At 44.5% G+C, this 12,148-nt stretch overlaps 1 protein-coding gene across 5 annotated transcripts in view; it reads left to right on the top strand.

Annotated features, from left to right (window-relative positions):
* The window catches only part of LOC118221097 (C-terminal-binding protein 2), a 100,215-nt gene extending 89,727 nt beyond the window's left edge, over positions 1-10,488 (top strand). For 4 of the 5 annotated variants that reach the window (XM_035405795.1, XM_035405796.1, XM_035405797.1 and 1 more), the window contains 5 exons: positions 1,602-1,816; positions 4,781-4,911; positions 5,730-5,857; positions 6,402-6,519; positions 8,220-10,488. In XM_035405795.1, coding sequence (XP_035261686.1) covers positions 1,602-1,816; positions 4,781-4,911; positions 5,730-5,857; positions 6,402-6,519; positions 8,220-8,400 — 773 coding nt within the window. In that variant the 3' untranslated portion in view covers positions 8,401-10,488. Of the gene's footprint in view, positions 1-1,601; positions 1,817-4,780; positions 4,912-5,729; positions 5,858-6,401; positions 6,520-7,016; positions 7,092-8,219 lie in introns of all 5 variants that reach the window. The other variant, XM_035405799.1, reaches the window with a different exon arrangement.
* The last annotated feature ends 1,660 nt before the right edge of the window (positions 10,489-12,148 follow it).

Here is a 12,148-nt window from a genome sequence, read left to right as displayed (position 1 = left end):
TCGCGCCTTCCAGACGACGCGGGCTTTTCTTGCGGTTATTAATGCGGTGTGAGACCGGGGCCGTCCGCGGCTGGACTCGATGAGGACGTTAGCAGCGTGATGGGTTATTGATTCCTCGCGGGGGTAGCTGCTCGGGAGAGCGCCTTCGCCCCCCAAAACAGTCTCTCTCGTTGCCCTTCGGTGCGGGCAGCGGGGTCCCCGAGACAAACCTCACCTGGTCCTCAGCAAGCGTCAATAAGTGTTGACAAGCTTTCTCTTCGCGGCCGCATTGATTTAATTTACAACGGGGGCTCAACACCGGCCAAACACGACCGCCACCGCGCACCGGCGGTCGGCACGGCAGGTGTTGCCAGGCAACTCGCCGGGTCTCTCTCTCTCTCTCTCTCTCTCTCCCGAGAGCCGGGGGCCGCGGCTCTGCCGGTAAAGAGGAAGCGCCGGCCATTTCTGTGCCGTGAACGCTCGCACCGGGTTCTAAAAACCCCTGGGGGGGGGCGAGGACTAGCGGGCTATCGAGCGCGCCCCCGTGAGAACCCGCGAGGGAGGGGCCGTGGGTCGCGGGGAAGGGCGTTCGGATCCCGACCCCGCCCCGTCTCGGAGCGCGGGCGGTCGAGCCGGCGGGATTCGCGTATCCACCGGTCCCCCCCCCCCCCTCCCCCTCCCCCCCCCAGAGTGTGGCGTTAATTAAATCGGAGGCTCTGTAAAAGCAGAGCTTCATTAACCTTTATCACAGCGTGAGACACCCTGGAAACCCACTGATGAGTGCCGTACTGCGCAGCATCTGGAACAGAGGTGTCAAACTCACTTCCTTTTTTTTTTAGCTTCTCTTACCCTCCCACCCCTGCGCTTAATTACTTAATCAGCCTGATAATATATTCGCTTTGACACAAATTTGCTCCCTGCGCCGCGCGCTACCTGTGCAGGTGATGGGCTTTAAAGACCGAGGGATTCTCCCGCTTAACGTATTAAGCCCCTAGGTAGAGTTTTATGCTTGTTTTTAAAAAAAAAATTATTTATGAACATAAATGTTATGCGATTCCCATTTCACGTAAAGCGTGTCGTTTCTGAACCGGAGAGCTGGAGGTCTGACACGGCATGTCCGATCTGTATGGATATTGGCCTCAAGTTCACTCCCATTGGCCGCCAACTAAACAGACTCATCGCTGATTGCTTAATGTAAAATGGCAGTGGTAATGACCGTGTTAGTTGTGAAATGAAGGCCAAATGTCCAATACAAAGTCATCATATAGCGGGCTGAAAAATAGTGGGCTTTCCTGCTTATTTCAGTTAAACAAAGAACTAATTTAAAATCGTATTTAAAATCTAAAATCTCATTAAAAATTAATATGGTATTAGTTGGTCTGGTTCTTTATGCATTGTATAACTTCTAAAGATTTTGATTGGGCATGGTCTTAATTCCCAGGCAGGGCACTGCTTGCTGTGTCCTTGAGAAAGGCTCTGACCCTGCATTGCTTCTGTAAATATGCATCTAAAATGGAATGATGTGTAAAATGGGATGATGTGTGAAATCTGTGTGAATGGGCGGGGTGGGGGGTCGAAGGTCAGCAGATAAACGAGCCAACGGGCGTGTCTCCTCCGCACAGGCCGGTCCGGGCAGGCGGTGGCGGTGCGGGCCAAGGTGTTCGGCTTCAACGTGATCTTCTACGACCCGTACCTGCAGGACGGGCTGGAGCGCTCGCTGGGGGTGCAGCGCGTCTACACCCTCCAGGACCTGCTCTACCAGAGCGACTGCGTGTCCCTGCACTGCAACCTCAACGAGCACAACCACCACCTGATCAACGACTTCACCATCAAACAGGTGAGGAGCCCCGCCCGCCTGTGACCGGGGACGACGTCCAGAGCAGTCAACTCACACTGAATGTTTAAATGAACTGTATATAAATATTACACTCGCCAAACCTGGATGCAGTCCATTCTTTCCCACGTCAGTGGTCACAACCTTGTGCTGGTTGTGCTGAGATAAGTTCTAATAAGGCAAGTTTCTCAGTGGTTTCAATACCAGTTTTCTAACATTCTGTGTACTCTGTAGTAATTTCTATGTAATAACTTCTATGTGCAGAAAATTAATATTTTTATTCATTTTTTCCCAAATCAATTTTTTACCACATTTACATAATGTTATGAATAGAATGTCTTAATACATATGATATATTATCCTTCTATCCCCACCTCTTCCCTTAGACTGTGGGAGTGTAGAAAAATGACAATAAGCGATAAACAATTACAAATAATTATAATTCATACCAATTTGTGCAATAACTATCCACCTGTATATAAAAACATTTTGCCTTCCATACTCATATTGAACATACATACGCATGACATAACATGTGTCCATATACTGTATTTACCCATCTGCATGCATATTGCACTGTATGCAATGCAACTAAATTAGGAATAATAGTAATGTTGATGGCTATAGGATATATTGTGTTTGCAAGTCTCGCAAGTGTACTTGGGTATACAACTGTAGCCGTTTAACTATATACAATAAATAGCCAGGTTTTGCAAAGAAAGATAATAATTACAACAATAATGCCTTGTGTAGCACACATTATATTAGGGTTACTTAAATAAATGAGACTTCAGAGTCTACTGCATCGCCATTCTTTAATTCCAATTAGTTCCCCTGTATCTGTATTCAATTTCATAGTACTTGTAGTATTGGAGGCTTTAGGCTTCACAACAGATTCTTGTCTAGATTGTAGCAAATGTCTTATTTGTAAAAATAAAAAAAATCAGTAGTAGTAGGAAGAGGTGATATCACAATCTTTTTTGAATTCTTTAAAAAGGAGGAAAGCTCTTGTATGTAAAGATGGCATTAAAAAGTATCCCTTAATTGATGTCCTTGATACCCAGGACTTAAATGTACTGCTTTACTTTAAATACTGGGAGATGGGAGGGACACATTGTTCCAAATGGATATATGTGGGGATGGAGGGCAGTTCAATTTGAAACATTCATGAACAGTATCTCATGTTTCAAAAGAGTTTAGTATTATTGGAGTGTCCATAACAGTTAAGTAATTTCAAAATAGACAATATATTTCATTCATATTGGGCATACATCCGACCACTCAATTTTAGGCCAAGCACTTAAATGCCCATTTAGTGATCGTAATTGAGCCTCCCTGTGATATAATTTAATGTGACCTCCTGCCATGTAGGGCGGGTGTAATAAACTCATTCTCATGCTGGGTCATTTATCATTCTGGAGAAATTGCATAAGCAGACCTTTCATTGCATTTAAAAAATATATTGCAACGGATATAGACAGAGTCCGGAATTAATACGCAACTGACTTAAATGGGCAATCTGTTTATTTATGTTTGAGTCCACTTAAATCTGAAAGTATTTTCTAGAGTGACTGAATTAAAATTAGAGAGGGGCCCTGATGTCCTGCACTGTGTGGGTGCTCCTGAAGTTTTAGCACAGATTATATTTACTAACCTAACGTTTAGCTTTGTACAGGTGAATCTCAATAAGATTACTTTCTAGGTTACTTCAGCACATATATATCACAGCTGTATATCTGATTTGAATGTATGTGAATGTGAACAAATATGATTGCTGGATACTCCAGGAGACCGAGCTCATCTTGGTTCAACATATACGCATATATGTCTTTGGCTACCCTGCAGTATAACAAAGCGATACACAGGTAGCATTGAAGCTCTCTTGCTCTGCCACCGTCCCTTTTCCGCTACTGCCACCTGCAGGCGAGTTGCAGAACAAGTCACCCCCATGTCTCAGTTCAAGGCTTTATGCCTTCAACTTTTATGCCTCCGAGATATTAAGTGCAGTTACAATAAGGAGAAAGCGACTCGGCCTAGTTCATTAGCTGTTTATCGACGCTGCACTCAGAAATAAACGGTCTTTTAGGTTTGAAGTGAAAGAGTGTGTGATTTTTATTTCTTTTCCTGGAGTGTATCTGGCAGCTCTGTGCTGTAAAGTGGAGCAATTTAGAAGACTAATGAAAGAATGTTTGGGAGCATAAAGGCTTTATGTGCCCTGGGTCTCACCTTCTTTGAGATGAAGGGATTGGTTCTCTTCCATGAGCTTTTCTTATTTTTGGTGAGCTGTATTTGTTGTTACATGCAGCCGGTTAGTTTAGTCCATTGATTTGTTCTTGTCTTGAACACAAACACATTTTTGTGTTGAATCCAGAAGCTCCTGTCCGTGCACGAGGCTGAAAAACATCCTGGCGTGAGGGCTGTGACCAACACAGTGTGGCGCAGTTTCCAGCAGGGCATAGGCCCTGTGAGTGGCTGCGCTAACTACAGCACAGTGCTATCCTCCCCTTTCATATGCGTGTATTAGTGGTCACCTGTAAAGAACATGAAGCTGCTCGTCCTCATTTGTCTCCTCCTCGCCCTCCTCCCCCCTGCTCCTCCTCCTCTTTATGCTGCTTGTCCTAGAATTTCCAGCGGTCCTGCTGAGACATCCTGTATTTCGGCTAAAAATGGTTTGTCTCGTACGCAGCATCCTTCGTCCCATATTTTCCCCATGTCCTGCAAATTTTACCTGCTGATGAATTACTGTGACAAAAAGAAAAAAAACTACTGAAAATCACAACAGGTGAACAAAAAAAACCAAACCAGTGGGCAGTGCTCTAGTGAACCACCTATGGAAGTTGAGTCGCGGTGCTGTAAATGCATTTGACAAGTGAAGTGCCATTTTGTGAGTGCGCTTCGTCTCGTATTCCAGCAGGGCGTAGTTGACGGTCATTAGCTCCTCCTCATGCTGCTCTTTCTCCACCCCAGATGCGGCAGGGGGCTTTCCTGGTGAACGCGGCGCGGGGGGGCCTGGTGGATGAAAAGGCCCTGGCCCAGGCTCTGAAGGAGGGGAGGATACGCGGGGCTGCCCTGGACGTCCACGAGTCGGAGCCCTTCAGGTGAGAGGGCGGGCGGTTGATGCCCGTACAGGAAGTCCCCTGAGCTGCAAGTGGAGCCAGGCGCATCAGTGGAGCGCTAGGGATCACAGTACCCTACATTCATTCTCTCTCTCTCTCTCTCTCTCTGTCTCTGTCTCTTACACTCACTATCTCTCTCTCTCTGCGTCTCTGTCTCTTTCTCTCTCTCACTATCTCTCTCTCTGCCTCTTACACTCTCTCACTATCTCTCTCTCTGCCTTGGCTGTTTGCCTGTGAGTCATCAACACACCAGCAGAAGCATCTATGACTTTGTTTGCATTTATTGCTCGTGACAGCGTAGTCACTAAGTGAAAGCATATCATTTATGCAAGGCTCATGCATTACTTACACTTAATTAACATTACACAGTAATAACTGATGTCTGCATAGCCTTTCTACTACACAGTCTACCACGTAGTTTCTTACTTTCAACAGTTCCGTTTTTCACTGAACATAAAAGCAAGGTGTCTTTTTGTCACTATTTTGAGGTGAGCAGAAGACATGAGGGAGAACCCTCGGCAGGACAGACCTGGTCGTTTCAATGCAGGCCTAACAAGTTCTAGTGATGCCTAGACCTTCACAGGCTCTGCCTTTTACAGTTGAGCCAACGGGGGGAGGCTAGCTTGCCCTTTACGTGAACTCGTATCACACTGTCGCAGGTGTGTGAGACACCGCTCGGAGTTAGAGAGCAGTGTTCACGGCGGCTACGGTCCAGGCTGCAGCCGCGAGACAACCGATGCTAGTTGTGCTCGCTAGCTGAGTGGCTGACGCTCGCACCTCTCCCTCCCCCCCTCGCCCAGCTTCGCCCAGGGCCCTCTGAAGGACGCGCCGAACCTGATATGCACCCCGCACACGGCCTGGTACAGCGAGCAGGCCTCCCTGGAGATGAGAGAGGCGGCGGCCACGGAGATCCGCCGTGCCATCACCGGTAGGCCCCGGGGCCCCGCCGCGGTTTGGGGCAGGGGGGGTGGGGGGCGGGGGCAGGGGCGGGGCTGGGTCAGGCCTACTGTTTTACAGAATGCTGTATGACTGGAAGTGACTCATTTGTGACCCCCCCCACCCCCACCCCCAGACACACACTCTTTTTCCCAGCATGCAATTTTCTCCCTTACCCAGATGTCACATTTACACTTCAATAGGTCCCACGCAGCCATGATTAAATCGCTATCTCTTAATAGATGTCATCGTTAGCCTTACGATGCGGGTGGAGGGAAGCGGGGGTGGAGGGGGGGGGTCTGGAGGCTGGCAGTGGCCAGAAAGCCCAGGGGTTGGCCTGGACAATAATATCTTGTTTGTTGAAAGATGTTAATTGATGATTATCCTCAGTAGATATGTTTTTTTCTGGTCTAAGGCTAATTAATAAAGCCCTGCGCTCATCTTTCAGACATAACGACTGTGTGTTTTTGTACCAATCCTCGTGTCCATCATTTTAATAATCTTCGTTTGGTTGTCCTCTGCGCTCTTCGGAATAGGTCGTATCCCTGACAGCCTAAGAAACTGTGTCAACAAGGAGTTCTTCGTCACCACGGCACCCTGGGGAGTGGTGGACCAGCAAGCCGTTCATCCTGAGCTCAATGGCGCCGCCTACAGGTGGGTGACCGAAGCGTCACTAAAAAGCGTGCCCTGTCTGTGCCTTTCGTCATGTTAACATCATTTGTCTCTGCTCTTTGTCTTACAACATGTGCCAAAGAATTTTAACATTTCAAAATAATTTATTTTAAAAAAGTAATAGAATGTGCTGCAAACCCCAATATATTTGTACCAACAAACACAGTTTTAAAAATTAGTGCAGTTTAACAACTAGTTGGAAAAAAAATATTTTTTGAAAAAAATTTAATTAATTAAAAACATCACTGCGACATTACTATACAAATTCACAGATGTTGTCTTTGCTCTAAGAAGTTTTATTATAAGCAGTGCAAGAGTATTTTTTCGGGCAGTACTTTGTGGTGGGTTTGTGTTTTGATGACTGACCCATCCTGCTGGTAGGAGATGTCAGGGTGGATTTTACCCATCGCTGTAGCTGCTAAGCATCTCAAAATATCAGCCTTGATGTCGTAAAAGGACTGACTGCTTCTCTCACACAGCCGAGTGAACCAAACGCTACAGGCCGTAGCGACCGGTGGTGTCCAAGACAAATTATATACCTAAATCAGAACCAGGTAAATACTCGGACCCAAGCCTGTCTGGGCTGGGGAGGGATAGATGCCTTTTTTCCCCTATTTTATTTTACTTTTTTGTTACTGCCATATGTTTTAATGCTGCATTACCAACCCAAACACCTCCCTTCTTCCTTCTCCTCCTCCTCCTTACCACAAGAGATAAAAAAAAAAAAAGTCAGAATACACAAACAGGAATTTCTCTATTTTAGGTTCGGCTTAGCCTCTTTCCTGAAGTTGCATCATTTCGATGCGCCGCGAGATCGTAGCGATCCTACTGTAAAACCGCTAGCTCTCTGATTCAGATTCATGTCTGCAGTTGCACATTCACGACATGGCGGCACCACGTTTCCGGGGCCTTCCGAGCACTGCGGTCGTGCGTCAGACATCCCCGTCTGTAGCTGCATTTGAGAAAGGGAGGGAGCATCTGTCTGCATACCTGTCTTCACGCCCGCTCATGCGTTTGTTTATCTCCCACTTCATTCTTCATCTTCATCTTCAACTTCATACGCACTTGCGTTCATACTGTGCTGTGTGCAATTTGCTGAAATCTTACACATAATAAGCTTCTGTGGAGCTTTTTATAAGGGGTTTCAGCAAACAGCGCTACCGCTAACAAATGCCTGAGCTCCCATTAGCAGCTCTGGTAGAACAAGTCCTCCAGTTTTTTTTTCACCATGGAACAACATTCAGTGTAGTTGTTCCAGGGTGAAAATAGTTTTTAGCTGTTATTAACACCTGTTTACCAGTGCGAGCAATAATGAGAGGGTTTGTCATTGAGGCTGCAGCACTGTAAATAGTTTCTTTTGCAGCAAAGTACAGCAGCTGGCAGCTAATGCTAATGTTTTTTTTTTTTGTTTTTTTAGCATTCTGACAGTGTGTGTTTTAGAATGCATTTAGACAGCATTCAGTCACTTTGACAGACCCTTTCGGGTGAAAATGAAGGGGGTCAGGAGAGGGGTGTATAAAATGCCCCCCCAGAAGCCGCCCCAACCAGAAGGGGAGCTCTGCTAGCCCCATGTAGCATGGGCAGTCATACACAAGATAATCTGTGTTTGGTGTGAATATAGAGTGATGCTCTTGAGCGGCGCGCGGCATTGGCGCTCACCCTCGTCTTCTCTCGCCCGCCAGGTACCCGCCGGGCGTGGTGGGCGTGGCTCCAGGTGGGATCCCCGGAACGATGGAGGGCATGGTGCCAGGGGGAGTGCCGGTGGCCCACACCTTGCCCTCCGGTACACACCCCTCACAGGCCCCATCGCCCAACCAGCCCTCCAAACATGGCGACACCAGAGAGCACCTAACCGAGCAATAGCAGTAGACCAGGAGCGTTCACAACCAACACTCAACCCGGGACCAAGAGACAGTGAACACACCCACTGCCCTGCACTGGGAACAGCCACACGTTCCACGGATTTGTACTTTTCATTTTTAGTTTAGGTGTTTTTTTTTTTCTTTCTTTTTTTGGTTTAGTACAATTTTTTTTTTTTTTGGAAATGCCAGTTTTTATTGGACGTTCCAGTGTTAATACAGTGCAGGTGGGGCGGGGCTAGCGTGTGAGCCAGGAGACTCAGCCACGCCTACCCACTCGTCGTCTCGTGGGGAAAGCCTGCTTCCTGACGTACAGATCAGAGCTCAGAGAAACCACGACATCACGTGTTACTGGACCCCGCCCCCACCCCCCCCCTCTCTCCGCCCCGTGACCCATTTCCCCGTATTCCCTCCCACTCTAACCCCCCTTCCATGTCAGTTAATGTGCGTCTGAAGGTTATTCTCGGTTTATTCCGTTTATTCAAGCCCCAGAAAGCAAATATGCTTTTCTTTTATTCTTTAATGTGAGAAATAAGAAAATAAAAAAAGATTATAAAAAATATATATATTTATCAGACAACAGCAAAAGGAAGGAAAAAGATTGCCCACTGCAGCAGCAATCTACTTAGTGAACTTTAACCCTTTCCTGGCCATGGCCTTTCACTGATGTACCATGATAGGTAGTTCTCAGAATGGGCTTTGACCACCCAGAGAATGCTTCCACACAGCAGACCCATAGCAGAGTCTGCTTCTGGCCACGGAGTATTTAAATAAATAAAAATCTATTATCTATTTACATCAAATTGTAGCACAATAGTCTTAATGCCGATAATTCAAGGTCACACAGCACTCACAGATTGCATTTGTATGATTCGGCTAATACGCTTCATGAAATAGCTCCGGCATTAGTAAGTGTAACAATTACTTATTTATTTGCTTAGCCTTAGCATAAGCCCTTACGAAGAGTAACTTGCATAGCTTGCATTTTTATATATTTGCCATTCATGCATAAGGATGATTACTTTAGCAGTTCAGGTCCATTACTTTGCTCAAAGGTATAGCAGGAGCACTCTAAACAAGATTCATGCCTCTGACCTTCTGGTTACCAACCCACTTCTCTACCCACCACCCTAGCAAAAAAAAAAAGCTGCCGAAACAAAGCTGTCCTGCAATTCATTTTAAACAAAATGTGTCTGATTCATAAATGTTACATACAGAATATTTTCAGACAGAACTTACAGCTATTTATATTAATATTGGAATCAGAATTCTTGGAAGTACCCAGTAGCATGTACTTGAGTTACCTTATTTCTGGCAGTGAAGTGTATACCTGGGTATTGTTTGAACAGTCTTGCTCAGATGAGAGGATGTTTGTGTGTGAGGCAGCAAACTACACAGCAAATTCAGAATTTTCAGCTAACATCTGACTGATCATGCTTTTGATGTCCTATTTCTCAGCAAAAGCAAGAAGATATTGTGTATGACTTTTTCTCTCCAACCGCATCTCCTGATGGTTTTGATAAGACTGGTTCCTTTTTTTTTTATAAATTCATGCCCTTTCATCAGAAGTAAGATTACATTCCCTTGATCAGGAAAGGGTTAAAGCAAACATTAGTTGTGGATTAAAGTAAACCACACATTTCTTACTGACTCAGGAAACCACCTTTTTGCAGATATTTTTCCCCAAGATATTGTCTGAGAAAGAAAAAAAAAGCTGTCTGGATATTTCTCTCTTCCTACTCCCTCTCTCTTCTCCATTGTGATATTTTTATATAACAGACACATCCCGTGTGTTTGGTGTTTAAAAGTTTTGCAGAGTCCTGTTAGATTTGTATTGCCTAGTTAAATGTTCTTATAACCATAGTCTTTTTGTGAACCACCTCTCTCTCTTTTTTTGTTCTAATGAAGGCCAGTTGGAGCTCTTGAGGGCGTTGTACTCTGAGAGCAATAGCAAACTCTTACTAGTGTCCCAACAATAGCAGACGATGGCTGCCAGAGAAATGTTTTGTTTTAGTGTGAGTATTTGTATTGTTTCTTGTACAAGGTGAACATTTAGCATTCAGTGCAGTTCAAATAAAAAGAAAAACAACTCGGAAGTCCTGTTGTTTGTACCTCAATGCTTAGTTAGGGGGCCAAGCGTGAAGGGTGTGTAGGGCCCCAATTGTTTTTGCTAAGATTCTTCTTCTTCCTCTCCTTTTCTTCCTCCTCATCTGGGCCTGTCACTACGCTTTCAACCCTTTCCCATGCTCAAAAACTCCAAAATTGCGCATGCATGCCTGGTATGGCTGCCAATTTATTAACTGACTCACTAGGGGGCACTGCAGCACCACCTGCAACATTGAAAAAATGATCCCGTTTCACTTACATGCACCAAATTTATCTCATGTCTATCTCATCATACTGGCCAAATAATTTCATACAACCCATAAAGTCAACCATATTTTGCCTGTGGCCCAAAATTTCAGTTGAATGCGACGATACTTCAGGGAATGATAGGAACCCATATTGTGGAACAGCATGCACAGGCATGCGGTCTTATAGTGTAATATGGCCTGTAGAGGCCACCGTTTTTAAAATATGCATTTGCATTGGCTCCATAGCCCAAATTGTTTGAAATTTGACAGGATCCCTCAGACTGTTTCACTGCAACAGTCCTGAGAAGTATGTCCCCCTCAGTCCAAGATATTTAAAAAAATTAAGTGAGTAAGCATATATTGTGGAAAACATATTTAATCGCACCTCCTTTAAATTGAGCCACTACTCTAATTGACGTACAAATTTAAGAGTCTCCCATGTAGGTCATGTGTATGAAATTTTCTGTCAGTACCACCCTAGGTGATGCAACAGCATTTCAAGATAGCAATTTTCAAAAAATTATAATTACAGATGTTACCCTTACATCCAATGCACACCAAAGTTGATATGGATTGTATTTGAGTTAGGTTTGCAGTCCATGACAAAGTACCCCCAAATGCACTATGGCTCACACTTGATGCTTGCCCCCCAACATCACTGCTTGCAGCTATATTATTTTTATTTTGCTTTTTATTATTATTATTATTATTATTATTATTGTTTATGCATTTTTATTGCATGGCAGGAGGTCTGATCATGTAGTAGAATTAGTCTGATCACATGCAGAGCTCAAAGTTACTACACACAATTTAAAGGCTGATATACTGCCATCTTGATGCATTTCATTACACTGCATCATAAACTTCAGTCCCTTATGACATTTGTGTAATGATTTTTTTCTGACAAATGACCATCTGCAGGGCCTGCTTTCTCAATCTTGACTGAGGATTTGAGCGTGTGTTTTTACCACAGGGGGGCACTATTAAACAAATATTAAAAGGATAGTTTACTTTCTGGGTGCTGGGTGTTTTTTAAATTTTTATTTCAATTTGTCTTTGAATTGACTCAAACAATTTTGAATGTGATGAAGGATATTTTATATGTTTACAGAATTTTCTGTCTCCCTGCCAAACTATCCTTCATGTCAGAAAAGTTGGGTCAATCAACAAAATGTACTCAAATGTACTCACCAAAAACCTCAGAAAGTGGACTTTCCTTTTAATGTAAAGTTGAATAACTATCCCTTTTCTCTGCTTTGTGTAATCAAAGTGTTTGCTAAATCACTGAGTCATTTTCTTTCCAAACCAATAAAACACAGGACAGGAATAGACTTAATAGTGACAGTTATTATTCAGGGCATGGGTCTTGAGAACTGAGGTCACATGGTTTCCACATTG

The sequence above is a fragment of the Anguilla anguilla genome, chromosome 2 (genome assembly GCF_013347855.1).
Source record: "Anguilla anguilla isolate fAngAng1 chromosome 2, fAngAng1.pri, whole genome shotgun sequence".
NCBI classification, from domain to species: domain Eukaryota; kingdom Metazoa; phylum Chordata; class Actinopteri; order Anguilliformes; family Anguillidae; genus Anguilla; species Anguilla anguilla.
This window is presented reverse-complemented; position numbering and strand designations above follow the sequence as displayed.